At 45.1% G+C, this 23,253-nt stretch overlaps 1 protein-coding gene across 1 annotated transcript in view; it reads right to left on the bottom strand.

Moving 5' to 3' along the window:
• Window positions 1-918: 918 nt before the first annotated feature.
• The window catches only part of LOC134339298 (uncharacterized), a 96,636-nt gene continuing 74,301 nt past the window's right edge, over window positions 919-23,253 (bottom strand). Inside the window, exons 24-35 of the mRNA XM_063035675.1 lie at window positions 22,477-22,571; window positions 21,092-21,190; window positions 19,624-19,801; window positions 18,945-19,058; window positions 17,728-17,921; window positions 16,898-17,065; window positions 14,045-14,251; window positions 12,619-12,851; window positions 12,179-12,245; window positions 3,900-3,991; window positions 3,006-3,174; window positions 919-2,199 (exon numbers count right to left, since the gene is read on the bottom strand). Coding sequence (XP_062891745.1) covers window positions 1,996-2,199; window positions 3,006-3,174; window positions 3,900-3,991; window positions 12,179-12,245; window positions 12,619-12,851; window positions 14,045-14,251; window positions 16,898-17,065; window positions 17,728-17,921; window positions 18,945-19,058; window positions 19,624-19,801; window positions 21,092-21,190; window positions 22,477-22,571 — 1,820 coding nt within the window. The 3' untranslated portion in view covers window positions 919-1,995. The remainder of the gene's footprint in view (window positions 2,200-3,005; window positions 3,175-3,899; window positions 3,992-12,178; window positions 12,246-12,618; window positions 12,852-14,044; window positions 14,252-16,897; window positions 17,066-17,727; window positions 17,922-18,944; window positions 19,059-19,623; window positions 19,802-21,091; window positions 21,191-22,476; window positions 22,572-23,253) is intronic.

A 23,253-nucleotide genomic window follows, 5' to 3' on the forward strand; every position in this document is an offset into this window, starting at 1 on the left:
CCCAATGCAAACTAAATTTTGTATTTAAACTGGAGTGGGATCATTAACTTCACCAGAAGGAAGAACTCTGCAGCCATTGGAGTCACTCAGCTTTGAATTAGTTCCATACTTTTATCAATGTACGGATAAAAGTACATACACTTATCCATAAACGTACAAATGTTTAATTTGCTTATGCGGAGCCATTCTTAAGCGATTACAAAGAAGTTGCTGCATCTCACTTTAACTCCAAAACCAGATGCAAGAAATCACCAACTGGCTAATAACAGACCCATATATTATAACAGATCCCGAAATGTCTTACAGAGGATAAATAAGCTACATTCTGCATAAAAGTAATGGTCAACACAAAGTACTGAAGGAACTCAACAGGTCAGGTGGCGTCTATGGAGGGTAATAAACAGTTGATGTTTTGGTCTGAGACCCTTCATCATGTACTGATAAAGGGTCTTGGCATGAAACATCAGCTGTTTATTCCTCTCCATAGATGCTGCTGACCTGCTGTGTTGCTCTGGAGTTACAACATCTACATAATCTCTTATGTTAAAGGATCAGGCAATCCTTTTTAATACTTTGCTTTACTCTAAATAATCCATAGGGATTAAGCTGTCTCCTTCCAAAGTCGTCAGTAGAAAATTCACTTCTACCTTTAGGGTAGAAATGTTAATGGAATAAACTTTCAACGAAAGGCATCTTGACAAATGCATGGTAAAATTGACCACTTCGAGGTGACTTGCCATGGTCATTGGACCCATTTGGAGATGGTTCTGGTGAATGAGCAGATATGAGAGATGAATGTCATTTTAGAAAGTAGCACGTTCACATTTTCTTGAAACAGATCTTGCTGCATTTTCTGTAACAGCAGAAACCTGGATCCATTTGGTCACACTGTTTCCTGTGGAGAAGAACATGGCTTTAGTCTGGAGTTCTGAATGTGCGAGGAAGTTTAGATTTAACCATGTTCAGAGGGACAACTCCAGTATCCATACTGAAAATTCTACTTTCAAACACTACTTTCCCCAGTGTTACCCAGCTGACATGATTTTTGTCTGGGTGAAATATGACAGGTGAGGATGACGTGCAACATTCTTTGGGGAACTCTGTGGAGAAATGTAGACCTGTTCTGGTAAAGATCATCCACGGTGCTACCGTCACAGAACTGGTCTGGGATGCCCATTCAATAACGATGTGACAGACCTTCATGTTCAGACCTACTCCCCCTCTATGTATTCACTTGTTATGACACAGGAGGAGAGCACCAGGTCCAGGGAGTAGTTCATCACTTCCTCCATGTGTTCATGTACCCCTTGCCATTTATTCCCTCTCACCCACGCCAATCAGATCCCCTTTTGATTCTTTGGCCATTTACCACCATTGTTCACCAGGAGAATCTGCAAACTCTACACAGATTGAACTGAAGTCCACCCATCCATGAGTCTCTCAGCAATCACCATTTCCTCCTCACCACACTTGATGCTCAGACTAACCCAGTAAACACGGCCCATTTCCTGATGTCTCTCATTGTCACTGTGAAATGTTATATCTCTGATTAGATTTGTTTAGTTATCATGTATGCATCAACGCATATAGTGAAATGCATTGTTTGAGTTAATAACGAGCACACCCAAGGAAGTGCTGGGACCAGACTGCAAGTGTCACCTTGCATTCCGGCATCCAATTAGCATGTTCACATTGTTCAGTAGAACAACAATGCCACCATAACAACAAAATTTTTTTAAAAAAGCAAACAAAACCCCTTTCCAACCCTCCTACCCACCCACCTAGCTGCTCACGCAGACAGCCTCCAGGCCCCCAGTATCCAGTGGACTTGCCGACTCACAGTCATCAGGCTGGTAGTTCTAGACTTGCTGACTTCCCTCCTCCTTCTCAACACAGCTGTCTGCTGCTGACTGCCCCTTGGAAAGACAGACCCGAATGGAGTGTGTATCATGATGCTCTGTGAGGAAGGGGGTTCCAGACCTTTTGGCCCAGTGACTATAAAGGAGATAATGATGGTGTGTTGCTGTAAGAGATGTGCTCGTGCTGGTTGGCAAGGATTGTAAATTTGTGAAGTGCTGTCACTAACATGGACACACTCACTGATGTGACAGATGGTGTCGTTTTGGTAGATTCAGAATTGAATAAGACTCTCCTGGTCTTGCAAATGGAGAAAATCCACTTCTGGTATTCAGCCCTTACCTTAAGTATAAAAAAAGGAAATTTATTAGAGATTACACCTGAATAAGATCATCTGAGATCCCTGAAACCACTTTTACTAGCTCATTGGTTAACCATTAACAAAATAGCTTATGATTTTGAAAGCGGGACTGGTGTTTGCTATTGGTGGCCTGTAGGAACTTTGGCCTGGTACCATTGGTGTTCTGATCCCACCACAGGGAGTATCATGGTGGAATGGCCCTATTCTACTCTAATTGAGCCAATTTATGGCAAATTATTGTCATTTTTACAGTCTAGGGCCTCAGCTTCAAGCCTCCCGATCAAAGGGAAAGATATCCAGGCAGTTTTCAAACACATATTTGCAAAGTCCACATTTGTTTTTGAGTGGGGCGTAAATATTGCCCAGGTTACCAGGAGAGAAGCATCTGCTCCATTCCCCATAGCAACTGGTGGTGATTGACTTTCACCTAGAGTGTAATTGGTTAGCTGGGTGAACATCTCAATTGAAAGGTGACTGCTGTGATAGTACGGCTCTCAGTAACACACTCAGCTGTTGGCCCTGACTGCGTGCTCTTGGCTGAGACTTCAACCAAAGCATTGAAGTTTGGGAGGGAGGGTTGACCTTATAATTAAAGTCAGGTTGTTTAGGATGATGTTAGGAAGTATAAAGAGCAGATGTGATATTGGTCTCCCGGCAAGAGAAGTATAAAAATCTCAGGAATGAAACACACATTTGTGTCTGACTCATTTAGTCAACTGCATCCCTAGGTTATAAGTAATTCTATTTCACTGTAAATATTTAAATGATCAACTATGATACCACTTGCCTTGGGATTCAGGAGGCACAGAATGATGAAGATGAAAGTGCCTTGGAAACTGTTGACGATGGTGAACAGATAGGCCATCACGACTGTTTCCTCTTGGAAGTGGAACAGGCCAAGGATCCAAGTACAGCCCAGGATGAACACCTGTGAAATGGCTTTAAATATCAGCATCCTGTAATGGAGAGAAACTACAGAATCAGAATCGGGTTTACTATCACTGGCATGCGTCGTAACTTTGTCAGCTGTCAGCAACAGTTTCAGCCCAATATGTCCATTCCCTCTGTAGAGGCTGCCTGACTAGCTGAGTTCCTCCAGCTTTTTGTGCATTACTCCTATTGTCAATGTGTAAGCAGCTAAACTTACTATAGGTTAAGCCCAGGCTTCAGATGGAGAATCATTTACATCTTAAGCAAAGTGAGAAAGCCTTAAGATGATTAGATTTATTTGTCACATGTACATTGAAACAGTGAAATGGGTCTTTACTGTCAATGACCAACATAGTTGGAGGATGTGCTGGGGACAGCCCAGTGTCACCATGTTTCCAGCACCAACTTAGCATGTCCAAAACTAACTAATGAACTAATCCTAACAGGTACATGTTTGGAATGTGGGAGGAATCCAGAGCACCTAAGGGAAACCCACACCATCATAGGGAGAATATACAGGCTCCTTTCAGACAGCAGTGGGAATTGAGTTCTAATTGGTGATACCGCTGGGGCAGTAGGGCATTGTGCTAATCCCCACCCCCCGCCCTCACATGCACACACCCGGGAATGCATTATTGTGTGGTACAGTTGCTCTCAGCTTTTAGTAAGCTGCACATTATTGTACAGCTAATGGCCTGCCAGTAATTTTGTGGTTCATTTTTGTCTCCTGAACCCATCACAGTAATCTTACCTTGTGTCTTTAATCTTTGACACTTTTGTGTCACGGTTGGAAAGCTCTTCATTCAATGTGTAGAGAGTCATGGTGAAGAGAAATGTGTTGGCCTGTTGGATACATTACAGTTTAGATGTGATGACAGAGAGGAATGCATGTTATCTACCTCAGTACAGCGGGTGGGTATGTTTGGGAGGGAGACATGAGACTCTTCAGGTGAAGCCTGATCATAATCTAGAAACTTATCCAATCTGAATGAATGGCAGAGGGAACATTTCACTTTGGGATCTGGGAAACTATGCCGGTTGAAGCAGGCAGAGACTCTGAGGGCTGGAACATCACATGTTGGCCACAGGGCTCTGGGCATCATCTTACTGAACCACACCAGAAAATACCAGAGCTGAGAAGCAGAGGGGATGGACGCATAACCAATAAGACCAAAGGACACAGGAGCAGAATTAGGCCATTGAGTCTGCTCAGCTATTGCACCCTAGCTGATTTATTATCCCTCAGCCTCATTTCTTCTGCCTCCTTGTTATCTTTGACCTCTTGACTAATTAAGAACTTATCAACCTCTGCTTTAAATATATGGAGGGAGGAGAAGATGGCGGCGCGGCGGTTCCAAATGAATATCGTATTTGTGAAGTAGGATGCCGTGCACAATCCGGATTTGATGGAGACAGCTATGAGAAGCGCGGAGGAACATCTGGAGTAACTTCTGAAATGCCTGCTTTGCTGCCGATCGAGAATCTCTGGAGACGAAGGCCCCAAATCCTCGGCTTTGCCTATTGCCTGTTGCTGGGGCTGAGGTCGAAGTGCTCGGCAGGGATGGTGCTCGGAGGCTCGGAGTTTTCGGATAGACTCGGAGTTGGACTGTGGTCGGATGCTTCCAGGATGCTGCATCAGCAAGTTGGCGCTGGAGGTTTACCGTCTGCGTAAGATGATGGGACTTTCGAGAGACTTTGAGACTTTTACTGTACTGTGATCTGTTCTTATCAAATTACGGTATTGCTTTGCACTGTTGTAACTATATGTTATAATTATGTGGTTTTTGTTAGTTTTTAAGTCGGTTTGTCATGTGTTTTCATGATATCATTCTGGAAAAACATTAATCTAATCTAATCACTGGTCCTCCACAGCCGTTTGTGCAATGAATTCCACAGATTCACTACCCTTTGGCTAAAGAAATTCCCCTTCATCTCTGTTCTAAATGGATTTCTTCTCTCTATTCTGAGGTTGTGACCTGTGGTCCTAGACTCCCCTCCAATTGAAAATATCTTCTCCACTCTATCTAGACCTTTCAATATTCTATAGGTTTCAATGAAATCCTCTCTTTCCCCCCCCCCCACCCCCGATTCTTCAAAACTTCAGTTCTACAGGCCCAGGACCAATAAGTGCTCCTCATTCATCAACCCTTTCATTCTTGGAATCATTCTTGTGAAGCTCCACTGGACTGTCTCCAATGCCAGCATATTTTTTCTTAGATAAGTGGTGCAAAACTGCTCACGATACTCCATGCGGACTTATAAAGCCTCAACATTACATCCTTGCCTTTATATTCTAGCTAGTCCTCTTGAAGTGAATTCTAACATTGCATTTGCCTTCCTTACCACTGACTTGACCTGTGAATTTACTTTTGTTGAATCCTATACGAGGACTCCCACGTCTCTTTGTACCTCTGATTTCCGAATTTTCTTCTGATTTAGAAAATAGTCTATTTACGCCTTCATTCCTTCTACCAAAATGCATGACAATACACTTTTCTACACTATATTCCATCTACCACTTCTTTGCCCATTCTCCCAGTCTGTCCTGCAGAATCCCTGCTTCCTCAACACTACCTGCCCCTCCACCTATCTTTGTATCATCTGGAAACTTGGCTGTAAAACCATCAATTCCATCATCCAGACAACTGTCATACAAGGTGAAAGTAAGCATACTGATGGCCATGAAACACAACTGAAAAGGCCCCCTTTATTCCCGCTCTTTGCTTCCTGCTAGTCAGCCAATCTTCTATCCATGCTAATATCTTTCCTGTAATACCACGGACTCTTATTTTGTTAAGAAGTGTCCTGTGCAGCCCCTTGTCAAAGCCTTCTCAAAATCCAAGTAAACAACATCCACTGACTCCTTTGTCTATATTTCTTGCTATTTCCTTGAAGAATTTCAACATGTTTGTCAGGCAAGATTTCCCCTTAAGGAAACATGCTGATTTTGGCCTATTTTATCATGTGCCCTCAAGTATGCCAAAATCTCATCCTTAATGATGGACTCTAACATCTTCCCAACCATTGAAGTCAGGCTAACTAGCATACAATTTCCTTTCTTCTGTCTCCCTCACTTCCTAAAGAGTGGAGTGATATTTGCAGTCCTCTGGAGCCATTCCAGAATTTAGGGATTCTTGATCTTCTTCCGCTATCCAATGAGATAAGACTCCCACTACAACAGCCATGGCTCTCTGGGAGAAGAACCTGTCTCCACTGATTTAGGCGGGTGGCCTCTACCTCTGAAAATATCAAGGATCAACTTTATTAGGTATGTAATTTGCTCCAGTGTTTTGGTCAGGGAGCAACATGCAACAAAAAAATAATGTTCAACAATAATAACAATTATGTAAAAGATAAAGTTAAAGGTTAAAGTATAGATATGGAATAAAATGTGCATAAATATATAAATAACAGCATGTATTTTCAATGTAATCGTACATAAATTGGTGTAGTGCACAGTGCGGTAATTAGATAGAAGGGTGTGGTGTAGTAACTAGAATAGTGATCATATTAATTGCCTCAGGGTGATGGTGTGAAGTTTGTTTTAATAGTCCTATAGTGCTTTCATATGCTGTTAAGAGAATATGTTCTTAATATTGGATTCCCTCCAGGTGGGGCAACATCTCTGCATCAACTCTGACCAAATCCTCCCCTCAGAATCTCAAGCTTTCTAAACTCCCAATCTTGGACATTGACCCCTCCACAACAGAACTGAGCCCAGGGAACCTCTGCTCTGCGTCTGATAAGGGTCAGTTCCCTAAGAACATGACACCTTGAGTAGAGACTCCCTCATCCATCCCCTCCCCCCACTTCTCACCCCTTACTTCTCCCTCTAAGACACACTTTATGATCTTGATGCCAGCATCTATAGGATGAGAGATGACTTGACAGAGGTGCACAAGATGATGAAAAGCATAGATCAAGTGGACAGTCCGAGACTGTTTCCCAGGGCAGCGATGGCTAATGGGATGGTGCATAATTTTAGGGTGACTGGAGGAAAGTATGGGGCCATGTCAGAGGTAGTTTTTTTTTTACACAGAGCATGGTGGGTGCCAGGGGTGCAGGTAGAGGCAGATAGGGGCGTTTAAGAGGTACTTAGATAGGCACATGGATTATAGAAAAATGGAGGTCTATGCAGGAAGAAATGATTAGATTTATCTTAGTAGGTTAGTGTAACATCATGGGCTGAAGTGTCTGTACTATATTGTAATGTTCTATGATCGAAACTTTCATTTTAGCCAGAATATTGAGCACTAACTGGAGACCCTGTGGTGTGAAGGCAGAAACGTACATACACAGCACATCTTTACGACTGATTGCCCTGTGTTCACCAGGTAGAAGGCAGATTTTTCAGGACATCTCTGAGTGTATCTCCCAGCAAAGCTGTGTCGGAAAGTGTGGGTGAATAGACACCCCAGGATCATGGCCGGGACATCCTTGAGTGTGTCTCTCTACAAAGTCCCATTGGAAAGTAGTGTGTTGAATGAACACTGTGGGTAGCTCAGATGTACAAGTGTCCTAGCGAGCACGAGACTTAATGGATGAACGTTTCTACAGAAGTGAATTCAGGATGGAGTCTGGCTTTTCTGGTGCTAGGGTCTAAGAAGCTCTTGGACAGTTCAGAGTTCAAAGACCTCATCCTTGACCCTGCCTTGTACAGCTGGATCCTGGACTTCCTGTCAGCAGGTTGTAAGAGTGGGCTCCCTCACCTTCAACCCTCTGACTCTCAATATGGGAGCCCCTCTCAATACTCTCACTGCGTACTGAGTCCCGTCCTCTGGCCCCTGTATACCCATGACTGTATCACCACCCACAGCTCTAATCTGCTAATTAAATTTGCTGATGATGCTACATTGATTGGCCTTATTTCAAACAATAACGAGGTGGTCTACAGGGAAGAAGTCATCTCTCTGACACAGTGGTGTCAAGAAAACAACCTCTCCCTCAATGTTGAAAAAACAAAGGAGCTGGTTGTGGATTACAGGAGGAATAGAGACGTGCTAACCCCTATTGACATCAATGGATCTGAGGTTGAGAGGGTAAGCAGCTTTAAGTTCCTTGGCATCCACATCACCGAGGACCTCGTGGTCTGTACACACCAGATGTGTCGTGAAAAAGGCACAAAAGCACCTCTTTCACCTTAGACGGTTGAGGAAGTTTGGTATGGGCCCACAATCCTAAGAACTTTCTACAGGGGCACAATTGAGAGCATGCTGACTGGCTGCATCACTGCCTGGTATGCGAACTGTACTTCCCTTAATTGCAGGACTGCAGAGAGTGGTGCGGACAGCCCAGTGCATCTGTAGTTGTGAACTACCCATGATTCAGGACATTTACAAGGACAAGTGTGTAAAAAGGGCTCATAAGATCATTGGGGACCCGAATCACCCCAAACCACAATCTATTCCAGCTGCTACCATCTGGGAAACAGTACCGCAGCAAAAAAGCCAGGACCAGCAGGCTCCAGGACAGTTTCTTCCACCAGGCCATCAGGCTGATGAACTCACGCTAATTTGAGTGTATATTACATTGAGTGTTCTATTTATTATAAGTTACTATCATTGCACATTTAGATGGAGGCGTAACGTAAAGATTTTTACTCCTCCTGTATGTGAAGGATGTAAGAAATAAAGTCAATTCAATTCTGTTCAGTTACAGGACATTCTAAAAGGGGCGGGTAAACAGCCAGAGATTGGGGTCCCCTTTGGCATCAAATGAAGGGAATGGGTAAGTGTTGGTGTGATGGACCAAAGGGCCTAGGTCCATCCTGTACAACTCCAGTTGAGGGGAGATATTGTTTTTTAAATTGCTTTATTTTGGAGATCATTTGTGTTTAGAAACATAGAAAATCTACAGCACAATACAGGGCCTTCGGCCCACAAGGCTGTGCCGAACATGTCCTTATCTTAGAAACTACCTAGAGTTACCCATAGTCCTCTATTTTTCTAAGCTCCATGTACCTATCCAGGAGTCTCTTAAAAGACCCTATCATATCCGCCTCCACCACCGTCACTGGCAGCCCATTCTACGCACACACCACTCTCTGCGTAAAACAACTTACCCCTGACATCTCCTCTGTACCTACTTCCAAGCACCTTAAAAGTGTATCCTCTCGTGCTAGCCATTTCAGCCCTGGGAAAAAGCCTCTGACTATCCACACAATCAATGCCTCTCATCATCTTATACACCTCTATCAGGTCACCTTTCATCCTCCGTTGCTCCAAGGAGAAAAGGCCAAATTCACTCAACCTATTCTCAAAAGGCATGCTCCCCAATCTAGGCAACATCCTTGTAAATCTCCTCTGCACCCTTTCTGCACATCCTTCCTGTAGTGAAGCGACCAGATCTGAGCACAGTACTCTTAAGTGGGATCTGACCAGGGTCCTATATAGCTGCAACATTACCTCTGGGCTCCTAAACTCAATCCCACGACTAATGAAGGCCAATGCACCATGTGCCTTCTTAACCACAGAATCAACCTGCGCAGCAGCTTTGAGTATCCAATGGACTCGGACCCCAAGATCCCTCTGATGCTGTACACTGCCAAGAGTCTTACCATTAATACTATATTCTGCCATCATACTTGACCTACCAAAATGAACCACCTCACACTTAATCTGGGTTGAACTCCATCTGCCACTTCTCAGCCCAGTTTTGCATCCTATCATTGTCCCGCTGTAACCTCTGACAGCCCTCCACACTATCCACAACACCCCCAACCATTGTGTCATCAGCAAATTTACTAACCAACCTACCCCTCCACTTCCTCATCCAGGTCATTTATAAAAATCACAGAGAGTAGGGGTCCCAGAACAGATCCTTGAGACACACCACTGGTTATTGACCTCCATGCAGAATTGTGACCTGTCTACAACCACTGTTTGCCTTCTGTGGGCAAGCCAGTTCTGGATCCACAAAGCAATGTTCCCTTGGATCCCATGCCTCCTTACTTTCTCAATAAGCCTGGCATGGGGTACCTCTTCAAATGCCTTGCTGAAATCCATATACACTACATCTACTGCACTACCTTCATCAATGTGTTTAGTCACATCCTCAAAAAATTCAATCAGGCTGGTAAGGCACAACCTGCTTTTGACAAAGCTATGCTGACTCTTCCTAATCATAATATGCCTCTCCAAATGTTCATAAATCCTGCCTCTCAGGATCTTCTCCATCAGCTTACCAGCCACTGAAGTAAGACTCACTGGTCTATCATTTCCTGGGCTACCTACTCCTTTTCTTGTATAGGGGAACAACGTCTGCAACCCTCCAATCTTCCAGAACCTCTCCTGTCCCCATTGAAAATCATCGCCAGAGGCTCAGCAATCTACTTCCTCACCTCCCACAGTAGCCTGGAGTACATCTTGTCCAGTCCCAGTGACTTATCCAACTTGATGCTTTCCAAAAGCTCTAGCACATCCTCTTTCTTAATATCTACATACTTAAGCTTTTCAGTCTGCTGTAGATCATCCCTGCAATCGCCAAGATCCTTTTCTGTAGTGAATACTGCAGCAAAGTATTCATTATGTACCTCTGCTATTTCCTCCAGTTCTATACACACTTTTCCACTGTCACACTTGATAGATACTATTCTCTCATGTCTTATCCTCTTGCTCTTCACATACTTTTAGAATGCCTTGGGATTTTCCTTAATCCTGTCTGCCAAGGCCTTCTCATGGCCTCTTCTGGCTCTCCTAATTACATTCTTAAGCTCCTTCCTGTTAGACTTATAATTTTCCAGATCTCTATCATTACCTAGTTTTTTTAACCTTTCATAAGCTCTTTTCTCCTTGATCATGGTACACCACGGTTCCTGTACCCTACCACCCTTTCCCTGTCTCATTGGAACATACCCATGCAGAATTCCACGCAAATATCCCCTGAACATTTGCCACATTTCTTCCGTACGTTTCCTTGAGAACATCCGTCTCCGAGTTCCTGCCTGATAGCCTCATGTTTCCCCTTACTCCGGTTGAACGCTTTCCTAACTTGTCTGTTCCTATCCCTCTCCAAAGCTATGGTAAAGGAGATAGAATTGTGATCACTATCTCCAAAATGCTCTCCCATTGAGAGATCTGACACCTGACCAGGTTCATTTCCCAATACCAGATCAGGTACAGCCTCTCCTCTTGTAAGCTTATCTACATATTGTGTCAAGAAACCTTCCTGAACATACCTAACATACTCCACCCCATCTAAACCCCTTGCTCTAGGGACATGCCAATCAATATTTGGAAAATAAAAATCTCCCACCACAACAACCCTGTCATTATTACATCTTTCCAGAATCTGTATCCCTATCTGCTCCTCGATGTCCCTGTTACCATTGGGTGCTCTATATTAAAAAAAAACACCCAGTAGATTTATTGACTCCTTCCTGTTCCCAACTTCCACCCACAGAGACTCCGTAGAAAATCCCTCCATGACTTCCTCCTTTTCTGCTGTCATGACATTATCTCTGATCAACAGTGCCACGCCCCAATCTCTTTTGCTTCCCTCCCTGTCCTTTTGGAAACATCTAAAGCCTGGCACGCGAAGTAACCATTCCTGCCCGAGCCATCCAAGTCTCTGCAATGGCCACAACATCATAGTTCCAAGTACTGATCCATGCGCTAAGCTTGTTTGTTTTGTTCATAATACTCCTTGCATTAAAATAGACACATCTTAAACCATCGGTCTGAGCACCTCCCTTCTCTATCACTTGCCTATCCTCCCTCTTGCACTGTCTCCAAGCTTTCCCTATTTGTGAGCTAATCGCCTCTTCCTCCGTCTCTTCAGTTTGGTTCCCACCCTGCCAAGTTGGTAAACTTCCCTCAGGTGCAGTGGTCTCTATCCCCAGGAATGACAGGCTCGATTTGGTATCTCTGAAGGCAGGACATGACCGCTCATATCCACACCAGAGGCAGTCAAGAATTAGTTATCAGAGAAATTGTTAAATGAACTGCTCAGAAAGTTAATTGTGAAATTCTTTGTAAAAAGATATTCAATGAGAAATAATCTGTCAATATCAGGAATTTAAGAAGTAATTACCAAAATGATGAAGTAAACCGGTCCCAGGAAGCTCCAGGCAAAACCATTCTTCACCTGTAACCAGCAGCTAAAATTCAAAGAGAAGCACGTTGAGGAAAAGTGGTTAGAATTCATTGATATCAAATAAATCTAGGAGCTTGAGGAACTGCTTTCAGTTAACAGTTGGCCACTTCACATCTCATTTAGGGGGAAACTTCCCAAGCCCAGAGTGGCTGAGGATTCCTATCTCCCACTCCTACAAATGGGTACATGTCTCCCTGGACTGGCCCAATAGCACACGAGAGTGTCATGGACCTAGTTCCTTCTGAAGTTCGGGCTGATATGCTCGTTGCTCATGCTGTGCCATTTGATGGAGATAGGGGTAGTCAGAGCTTGTGTTAGCATGAGCTGGGGCAGAGAGTAATTATCGGAGCCAGGGAAGAATAAATCACCACATTTACTTTCGCTCTGATCCGTATCCATTGGGGTAAATCACTGCAGAGATGGCCACTACCAGCGCGGGGCTTCCATATCCCAGAGGGTAGATGACCTTCCCCAACTGGCTGGAATTAGACACTCTCATCTTCCTGAGGTTCCTGACCATCAGATACAGCTGAGTTGACTCCAAACTCATCCAAGTGAAGGCCACCAGAAACAAGTAATGTAAGCACCCTGCGACAATGCCACACATTGCCTACAAAACAAACACACATAAAAGTCAGACATAAAAAGTGATGGAGGAGTTCCCTTGGGTTGTGCCACCTTTCCACTGGTGTTTGTCCTGACCTCCATGTGTTTAATGCCATCATCTGACAGTAACGTTCCAAGTGCCAATTCATCTCCAGCTTCAAAGGCCCTTTGGCGGAAGACTGGATACTCCCTACCCCCATTGATCATTACCCTCTCTTATGTTACTTTGGAGTCATCTTAGAGTGTGTGGTGTAGCAAGTAAAACACTAAGAAGTGTGAAAGAATTGCAGGATCTAGGAAGTGGCGTCATAGGTAGATAGGGTCACAAAGAGAGAGATTGGCTTTCATAAATCGGAACAACGAGTACAGGAGATGCTACGTTGAAGTTGCACAAGGCATTGGTGAGGCCAAATTTGGAATATTGTGTTCAGTCCTACGCATGGGAGAGAGATCAATAAGATTGAAAGAGTATGCATTGAAAATTTACAAGGATATTGCCAGGACTTGAGGACCTGAGTTATAATGGAAGGTTGAATATATTAGGACGTTGTTCCTTGGAGTATAGCAGAATAAGGGAAGACTTGATAGAAGTATTCAAAATTATGAGGGGTATGTATAGGGAAAATACAAGCAACGTATTTCCACTGAGGTTGGGTGACACTAGAGGTCGGGTGACACTAGAGGTCATAGGTTTAGGGTTAAAAGTGAAATATTTAATGGGAACCTGAGGGGTTAATTTTCATTCAAATGGTATTGTAAATTTAAAATGAGCTGCCTGTGGAAGTGATGAATGCAGATCAATTGTAACATCTAAGATAGGTTTGAAAAAGTATTTGGATGGGAGGAGTATGGAGGGCTATGTCCATGTGCGAGTTAATAGGACCAGACAGGAAAACCGGTCAGTCCAAACTAGATGGGATGAAGAGCGTATTTCCGTGCTGGAGTGCTTTTATGACTGCAGCAACCTAGATTCGATCCCAACTTCTAGCGATGCATGTATGGAGTTCACATGCTCTCCCTGATTGGTTAGTTAGTCCTGATGAAATTGTGATAATGATGGTAGACCAGAGGATCTCCTGGGTAATTCCCACCATTTCATCACTTTGTTAGTGAAGTAAACAACCACTAACACAGCTTCGCTAGCAATGACACACGTGAGTCACCTGGTTGACGTTGACTTTCACCCCAGTATCTCACCCGGTTGACAGTCCTGTTGATTCCCACCAGGAAGAGCAGCTCGGCCAGGAAGAGGCTGAGACACAGGTGTGTGTGGGTGGCGCTCACAGCGTTCCTGGCCTGTGAGCAAAAGGTGAAGGTGGCAAGGGCAGTGAGCAGACACACCAGTGATATCGGGATCCCAATGAAGGTAATCACTGAGAGGCAGTCCTGCGAATAGTCCTGTAGCTGTGGAAGGAAGTGATGGGTTAGGGCTGCAGATGTTTCAGTGGGTGGTCTTGAGCTGACAGTCCTTAACCCACCCATGGTTCCCTCACTCTCCCCAACGTCTGATTGATACCACAAATCAACAGTAGCTTAAACCATCTTCCTGCTTTCCACCACAACTCTCCTCTTCCCCCATCAGTGAGCAGTTAAACATCACACAGACACAGGCAGAGTTACCATATCTGTCACTGTGCGCCACTCCGCACCACTCCCTGTGCTGGAGAACTTGTCAAGTTGTTACTAAAGGAAGATTTATAATTAAGTATATTTAGGTATACAAAATTATGACAGGATAATACAGGTTAAATGCAAACAAGCTTCTTCCACTGAGGTTGGGTGAGAATGGAACTAGAGGTCATAGGTTAAGGGTGAAAACTGAAATATTTAAGGGGAACCCTCGGGGGAAACTTCACTCAGAAGATGGTGCTAGTGTGGAACCAGCTGCCAGTGAAATGCAGGATGTGGTTTAGATTTCAACATTTAAAAGAAGTTTGGGTAAATACACGGATGGGAGGGGCATGGTGTGCTATCGTTCAAGGTGCGGGTTGATAGAACTAGACAGAATAACAGTTCAGTACAGGCTAGATAGGCCAAAAGGGTCTACTGTGCTGTAGTTCTCTATGACTCTATGTTCCAGGTGAGTGCTCACTGTGTCCACTAACTCCACTGGAGACTAAAGGAAGAAATACAGCCCAGTGGGGTCCAGTGCTCACTGAAACGTACAGAAACTGACGAACTTGAAATTAGATGAAGAAGGAACAAAAAAATACAGAGAAGGAGGGAAGGAGTTGGTGGGGGGTGGGTAGTGATCGTTGGATCACCTAATAGAGCTGGCACAGTTCTGTGGGAGGAGAGGAGGGTGGCTGTTGGGTCACTGGGAGAGAGCTGTCACAGTTCCATGGGGGAGCAGAGGAATGGAATCGTTCTGAGCTACTTGGTCCAGAAGAAGTGAGTGTGCCTTCCAATTTGACCATAGAATCAGGGAGCAAATTAAGCTGAACTCTCCCGCTCAGAACCCAATCATACACAGTAGGAGCTGGTCGTAGAATCAGGCCTTTTGGCCCAACTTATCCATCCTAACCAAGATTCACATCAAAGCTAGTCCCATTTGCCTAGGTCTGACCTATATCTGTCTAAGCCTTTTCTATCCATGTATGTGCCAAATGGCTTTTAAATGTAATTGTACCCATCTCTACCATTTCCTCTGGCGGTTGGTTCCATAAACCCACCTCATTGTGAAAAGCCTTCCCCTCAGGTCTCCTTTAAAATCTTTCCCCTCTCACCTTAAATCTGTGCCCTCAAGTTTCAGACTCTCCTATCCTGGGGAAATAGTTGTGACCATCCATCTTATCTACACCCTTCATGGTTTTATTAACCTCTACAACATCACTCCTTAGTCTCTTGCTGTCCAGGGAGAACAGTCCCAGCTGGTCTAATCTCTCCTTATCACTCAAACCCTCCAGTTCTGGCAACTTCCATGTGAATCTTGTCTGCACCCTCTGTGGGTTCATCACATCCTCCCTACAGCTGGGCAACCAGAATGGCACCCATATTCCAGGTATGGTCTCTCCAATGTCACGTACTGTTGTACTCAATGGCCCCTCCGATATAAGCAAGCATACCATATGTATCCTTCACCACCTGGTCTACCTGTGTTTCCACTTACAGGGAACTCTGTTCAAAGTATTATCAAAGAATCTAGACCATATACAATCTCGAGATTTCTTGCATGCTGCCACAAAACCAAGAAACACAATAGAGTCCATGAAAACCTCACACAACCGAGACTGACAAACATCCAAAGTGCAAGAAAAGAATAAATCATGTAAACAATAAAAAGTAAACAAACAATACACAGAAAATGAACTGCAGAGTCCCTGAAAGCGAGTCCACAACGATGAAGCCTTACCTCTGGGTCTCCCTGTTATACAAAACTCCCCAGATCCCTGCTATTCACTGTGTAAGTCCTGTCCTTGTATAACTTCCCAAAATGTACCACTTTACACTTCTTTCCAAACTTCCTGAATCCAGTCCCCAGGAGAAGGAGCAAACAAGGCAAAGATGCTCAGGGAAGATTTATTCTGTAGAAGTGAATCCGGGACACTAGGAAGTTGCTGAGCTCCTTCTTGAAACTACCTGAAGGGATTGCTCCAGCCAGTGTTTGGGGTGGATTTTAATGTGTCCCTGGATGAGAGTATGCCTGCCAGTACATGCACACAATCTTCACAGACTGGGCTGCTGACCACCTAAGCTTAGCCTTGTCTTCACCATCAGTGTACACTCTCTTCCTGGCTCCCAGTACATATTGCTGCAGGTTTGTCACACGACTTGTTGCCCATCACTTGCCCCATTGTTGGCCGAACCAAAGTTGGATGCTCTCAAGAATAAGGATCTCAAGGTGATATATTTGTACTTTGATAATAAATCTACTTTGAACTGTCCCTGATGACAGATCGGCACTCAGAATAAGCCCAGTAACCCCCGGCAGCTCTGGACGTTACTTTGTAAAACAAATGTTTACTTCCTTCCTTACATTGGCTTCTCAGTTTTTGTGTATCGCTCAGGCTCTGAAAGAGGAGTGACTCGTAGGGAAGGACAAACACGCACCTGCTCGTTGAAAGACATCAGGATGGCAAAGCTGGACAAGTGGTTGCATTGGCAGGTCGTGTGACTAAAGTTGGATTGCACCAGTTCACAGCCGCTCATGGACCAGTAACTCCTTGTCGGGGTGTGGTGCCAGTACACACAGGACAATCTCCCAGCAGTGGTCCCTACCTGCAGAACATGACGTGACACAGTCAGCTCTTGTCCAGCTCTGGATGGTGACTTAAGGTGGAATGACGTGAAGGGGGAGGTATGGAGAGCAGAACGACAGTTACTGACGGTGCACAATGAGATTGTTTCAAAGGCCTCGCTTTCAGACAAATCTGTTAGCAGTACCCTCAAGTCTGATGTTGCAGTCTCGGGTGCTGCCCTAGAGGAGGTAAAACAGGCCTTTTCATACAAGTATCCAATTGTAAAGCCTCCATGTTACAGTGTGGACCCCAGAACTGGGCACAACACTCCAGCAATTCCTGTCAATAACACATGCCTTCTATTCCTGATGTATTTAATGAATTTAAGATCCTATATTGCAGCATTTTTGATGATCGGGCAATCCAGAGCAGTGCATACAAAATGCTGGAGGAACTCAGCAGGTTGGAGGGGATAAACAGTTGATGTTTCAGGCTGAAACCCTGAGAGAGGGGGTAGGAATACAAGCTTGGCAAGTGATAGTTGGACTGATTTTCCCTTTCCAAAGATGCTGTCTGACCTGCTGGGTTCCTCCAGTACTTTGTGTGTGTGTTGCCTTGATCAATAACTGCCTTGGGTATTAAGTTACATTCAATGTACCAGGTGCTTGGCTGTACTGAGCTGATCTTGCTAATCTCACAAACCTCTTTACGCTTCAAGACAAATTTTACAACCACAGAAAAGCTGGTTCTGGGTGAGAACTCCAGAGCAGCTGAAACCACTTTAGAGTGGAGTTGAACATTGTCCTGAAAGTCTTCGCTCTCTTCGTCTCTATAGCATGCTCCCTGCAGCACTGGATCCAGATTGTCGTATACAATGAAAGCAAACACAGCAGAACCTGGGAGAAGGAGAAGAAATCAATCAGGAAACACCAGAGGGAAGTGAGGATGTACCATTAGAGAGGAAACAGTGGAAACTAACTTTGATTCTCCCACAGCTCACATCACGCACCTGACCCCCATCCAAAACCCTCATCATACACCTGATCCCTCCCACAGTACCTATCATACAGCAGATCCCCACCCAACCCCACCTGAAGCAGTCCCTCTCTCTCATCGTTTCTCTTTGAGGTGTCCATCAGTGTATCCTCTCACCCGTTCCTTGGAGAGTGGCACCACCTCCTGCAAATTCCCCTCCTTATCACACACCATCCTGCCGTGGAAGTGTATTGGCAGCCTTACATCATCTAAATTTCAGAGCTCCCTCCCCAGTAGAGAGGTATCTACTGCAGATGGACCATAGCAGTTCACGGTGCAGCTTACCCCCACAGTCTCAGGGAGTAGCCACCAGACTCTATCTCCACATTGGGAGGGGTATGGGGGCTGTGGTCTGGGTGTGGGCCAACAGCAGAGACTAGGTGGTCTGTTTCTGTGCTGTGGTGCCCTATGACTCTTATGACATTTTTGTGAAAAGGCAAGCAGGGTTGTGGAATTTGGTCTTGAAATAGGTTTAAAACCTCTCTTCCACGGTACATCCCCGTTAGATTGTCTGGAACATGGTCCACATTATCCTCAGTGAGGAAGATCTTAGATAGCTGAATTCACCAGCGGAACCTCAGTTGTCTGGGACAAAAGCACGTGACTGAGATAATAAAGATACTTGGATAAAATGAACTTGACATCGGAACTGAACAAGAGCTGGTAAACTGAACGGTGACTATGGTAAGCCCCATCTGCACTGTCATGGGTCAGCCTGGTTGTCTCTAAATGCTGCACGAACAAACGTGAAGTGAGGAGGTGAGGCTGTAATCTACGGCCTGGAGTGGAGGTAAACACTGCAGCCAGGAGGGACAGTGTGGACTTTTTAGGATGTGAGAAAGGGAGGCAGTGCCTTGTGGAGAGAGAGCAGAAGGGTATGGTACCTTTCCCGAAGGTCTTGTTGGCTGTCGTCCATGAAACGCCCAGGGCATTGTCCTTAGCTTGTAGCTGTATACCGCCAGCACTGGGGGAGCTGTCCACATGAATAACCTGCAGTTCTAAGAGTGAAACCAATGAGTAGAAGCCTCTTCCATTCTCAGGAACTTACTTCCCACGTCCCAGTAGTAGCCTAGCCTGGGAGTGATGACCTTCTGCTACTTGGACAACAAACCTTAGCAGGAATGAAACCCCACCCTCTGCGCACTGGTGAGGCTGGAGCTGAGCCTTGTTCTCATCTACCAGGCATCACACTCCCTCCTCCCTTCCTTTGTTCCCCACCGTGTCACTCCCACCTCCTCATCCACTGATTGATGTCTGACTCCTGTGGATCACCGGCACACAACTGACAAGGGCTGCCTCTCGCAAGTGGTCTCTATTTGTCAGTCATTTCTCTTCCTAGAATTTCACAGCACAATTTGAGACCGTTCAGCCTATTTTTCACATGATGGCCATTTATTCTTCCTCCTGTCTCCAGAGCCCACCACTTTTACTTGGTGAAATTCTGAGCCCTAATCTGTATGACGGCTCCGCCAGCAGGAGGAAGGACCTTCACTGGCTTGATGTTCTTGGTAATGCTCTCCCCTTGTGCTGCAGGTGCTGGGAACGGGTGCTGTGCAGCTTTACCCATTTCTTGCCTGGACATGGCCATCACTTGGTCCAGGGTTGAGGTCAACCCCAGTGTGATGGCCATTCTCTCCACCGCCATCAGGATACTGGAGGCCGAGTTTATCCGCTCATCCTGCCTCATGCCCGCCAGTGGGAAGTCCTCCATCAGCAGTTGAGTGACGTATTGGACAACATCCTGCGCAAAGAAAAGTTACTTCAGTAGGTGAAAAACAAGAGATTCTCTCTGCACCCAGTGTTTGTTTCTGTCCCAACAGTGCCTGTGGTGTGGGACACGTGGTGTGTCCACCCATGTCCCCATGACTCACATGTCCTGCATCATACGGGTTGGGACACTTTAACCACCTGGCTCCAGGCTGAGTTCTTGCCTCTTCTACTTCTCTCCACAGGATCCAGGAGGGAACATCTCTCAGGGGTCATTTCCCTGGGATGAGGCCCACCACAAAGTGCACCTAAACACAAAAGTTTCTGCAGATGCTGAAAAGCCAGAGCAAAACACATAAAATGCTGGAGGAACTCAGCAGGTGGTGCAGCATCTATGGAGGGGAAGAAATGGTCATCGTTTCAGGCAGAGACCCTTCATCAGGATCATCTAAAGCTTGGAGACAGTCAAAACCCAAATGGGATTTTTGGCCAAGTGACAAACATTGTTTCCTGTGTTTCTCTTCCACAGTGAACATCCGTGATTGCTTTCAAAGGACTTCAGATTGCTTTACGCTATCGCGATCTCCTGCATTCAGTGCAGGGAGATAGTTTCAAGCACCATCCCCCATTAATATTTCATTTGCAAAAGGAAACAGTTGATCATTCATTAGCGTGGCAAGTCTGTTGGGTGAGGCAGGACAAACAGCTGGTTCACCTCCCCATACTGAACAGATGTGGCTCCACCTTTGGGCTGAGGTCTTCTCCTGAGGTGTGGTGTCAGTCTCCTCCTGAGGTGTGGTGTCGGTCTCATCAGGAGTTGTACACCTAGGCCTCAGCATCTCAGCAGAAAGCCCTAGGCAATGGGGGCAGTAGGGAGTAGAAGAGACAAATGCACTCTCCACAGATGTTTAATGGCTCAGAAAGGGTGCTGAGAGTGGTTACTAAAGATCCATGTCATAACATCAGGGGGAAACCTGCAGGGGGAGGTGTGAAATGGCTGATCAACATCATCAGGCATTTGATGGAGTGAGGAGTGTTTTTTTCAGGGGCATGTGGCTCGCTGAGCGGGAACAAATTTCCCATGGAGTTGGGTAAAGAACCACAAGCAAATATATGGAGTAGACAGGGGAGAAGTGGCTAATATGAAGGGGTGTAATTTTAAAGTGATTGGAGGAAAGTTTATGGGGGGGAAAAAAACTTAGCTCCGAGAGAGGTGAGTGTGGAAATGACTGCTGGGGCGATGGGTGATGATACTGGGGTGATGTACACAGTTGCATAATCTGGATTCTAGTCTATCGTCCAAATTTGATGGGTTACTGCTCACCTTAAATGGTGATCCTTTGATGGGGTTATAGCATGGTTTATTGAAGAGGTGACTCACATTCGTTATCATGGAGCAAAATAGTCTCCCAGGTGAAGATGGCTAAGGAGATATGAGAGAGAGAGAGAGAGGTTTAAGTTTACCTTTGTGGTCTGTCAGTGTCTGCTAAAGTCAAAGTGAACATCAAGAATTTGTGCAGACGTATGTGTGTGCACATGTGCAGTGAAAAACTTACTTGCAGCAGCATCACAGGCACACAGTAACAGATAAGTAACATCTACGAGGTAAAAAAAAAATCGTACACAACTTTTAAAGAGAAACAATCAGAACAGAAAGAAAACAGCCAACAAACGAGAAGGTGGAATTCCAAGGTGATTGAGGAAAGTACGGAGGGGATTGGGGAGGTCAGATGTAGTTTTGTGACACACAGAATGGTGGGTGCATGGAGCATACTGCCAGAGTGGTGACAGAGGCAGATACATTCGGGACATTTAAGAGACTCTTAGATAAGCCCATGAATGAAAGACAAATGAAGGGCTTTGTGGGAGGGATGTGTTAGATTGATCTTGGAGTAGGTTAAAAGGTTAGCACAACATCATGGGCTGAAGGGCCTGTACTGTGCTGTAGTGTCTGATGTTTTTTAAAGTCCATTGTAGTGGTAATGTGACAGTGTTGCTTTACTGAGGCAGTGATTAGGGTTGTGTTCGTTGTTTGAAGAACGGTTGAAGAGAAGCAGCTGTTCCTGACTCTGATGCTTTGGTGTCCCTGCTACCATTACATGCATGTCTCATTGCACAGCCTCTTTGTGTAAATTACAACATAACGTCTGGTGCTGGGCACTGATAAAGCAATTGGGGGTAACAGTGCTGGAGAGTGGGACACAGGAGTTCCGTGACCTCAGCCTGGATGTGAAATGGCCAGAAAGGCTGTGCAAGGGAGGGGAGGAATGGGGCAGGGTTCCAGCGTTAGCGCCTGTGACATTCATATGGGAGGAATTGTCAGCTGGGGAAGAGTGGGGACAACATTCCCTCTAAATTTTCTTTACAGCAGCGTGGACCAACCATTGCTCCAAGCGGGAAATTTTTACATGGCCTGAAAACTCTGCGGTACAGTACTTTAAATGTTTTTTTGCAATATGCATATTATGGATATTTAGAATAAAAATTGAAAAATCATGTTTTTTAATTTTATTCATTAGAAGGTATAATGAATTACAGTACAACAAAGAACATCTTTCATGTTTCCTAAACTTTTTCCAGCTGCAATAAAGGGAGCATTTCAATTACAGTGCTGCCGTGCACCCTAGAGGAAACAGTGAGTGGGAACAGCCTCCCTGTTTGTGAAGGGGATGACACTAGGCCGCACGAGAAACGTCCATATGAACTCACCTGCTCCAGGGTAGTGGTCAGTCTAGGATCCCACTGTCTAGCAGGATCACTGTGGTTCCTGACATCAGTGGACAGAGTGGAAGATGGACCAGGGTCTGAAATGACAGCAGGCAGAATGGCTACTTCACTGAAGAACACGTCCTCGGACTTGTGGATTTTGTAGCACACTGAGAAATACACTTCATTCTTCACTGACCGAGAGACAGGAGTTTTGTCCCAGCACCAGGGAGCTTCAGGGAATTATTGTAGAAGCTCACCTTGATAATGGGAAGCAGTCAAACTACTGATCATTATAAATCTTCCTTTGGTACATTCGCCTCAGGAAAGGAGATGTGGCCCAATTGTGGATCCAGCCCCTCCAAGCAGAACGAGTCATAGACTCACACAGCATGGAAGAGGCCCTTCAGCCAAACTGGTCCAGGTGGTCCAAGATTCCCACCTTAGCTAATCCTATTTGTTACACCTGTCCATCTAAACCTTTCCTATCCATATACCTGTAAATATTATTATTTTATCTGCCTCAACCACTTCTGCTGGTAGCTCATTCCAAGCACTAACCACCCTCTGGATGAAAATGTTAACCATTAGGTTCCCATGAAACCTCTTAGATCCCCTTCCAAAGTTCCCTCCTCTCTGGGACAACACTCATCCCAGGAGGTTGATGGGTTGCAGCACAGGTGCAATGTGATGGACTTACAGGGCTGATGCGGTGTGGTTGAAGAGGGAGGATGATCGCGGAAGGTTGGTACAGGAAGGGCAGGTGATGGTGGGGGCTTA

This window comes from Mobula hypostoma, chromosome 29 (assembly GCF_963921235.1).
Source record: "Mobula hypostoma chromosome 29, sMobHyp1.1, whole genome shotgun sequence".
Classification (NCBI taxonomy): Eukaryota; Metazoa; Chordata; class Chondrichthyes; order Myliobatiformes; family Myliobatidae; genus Mobula; species Mobula hypostoma.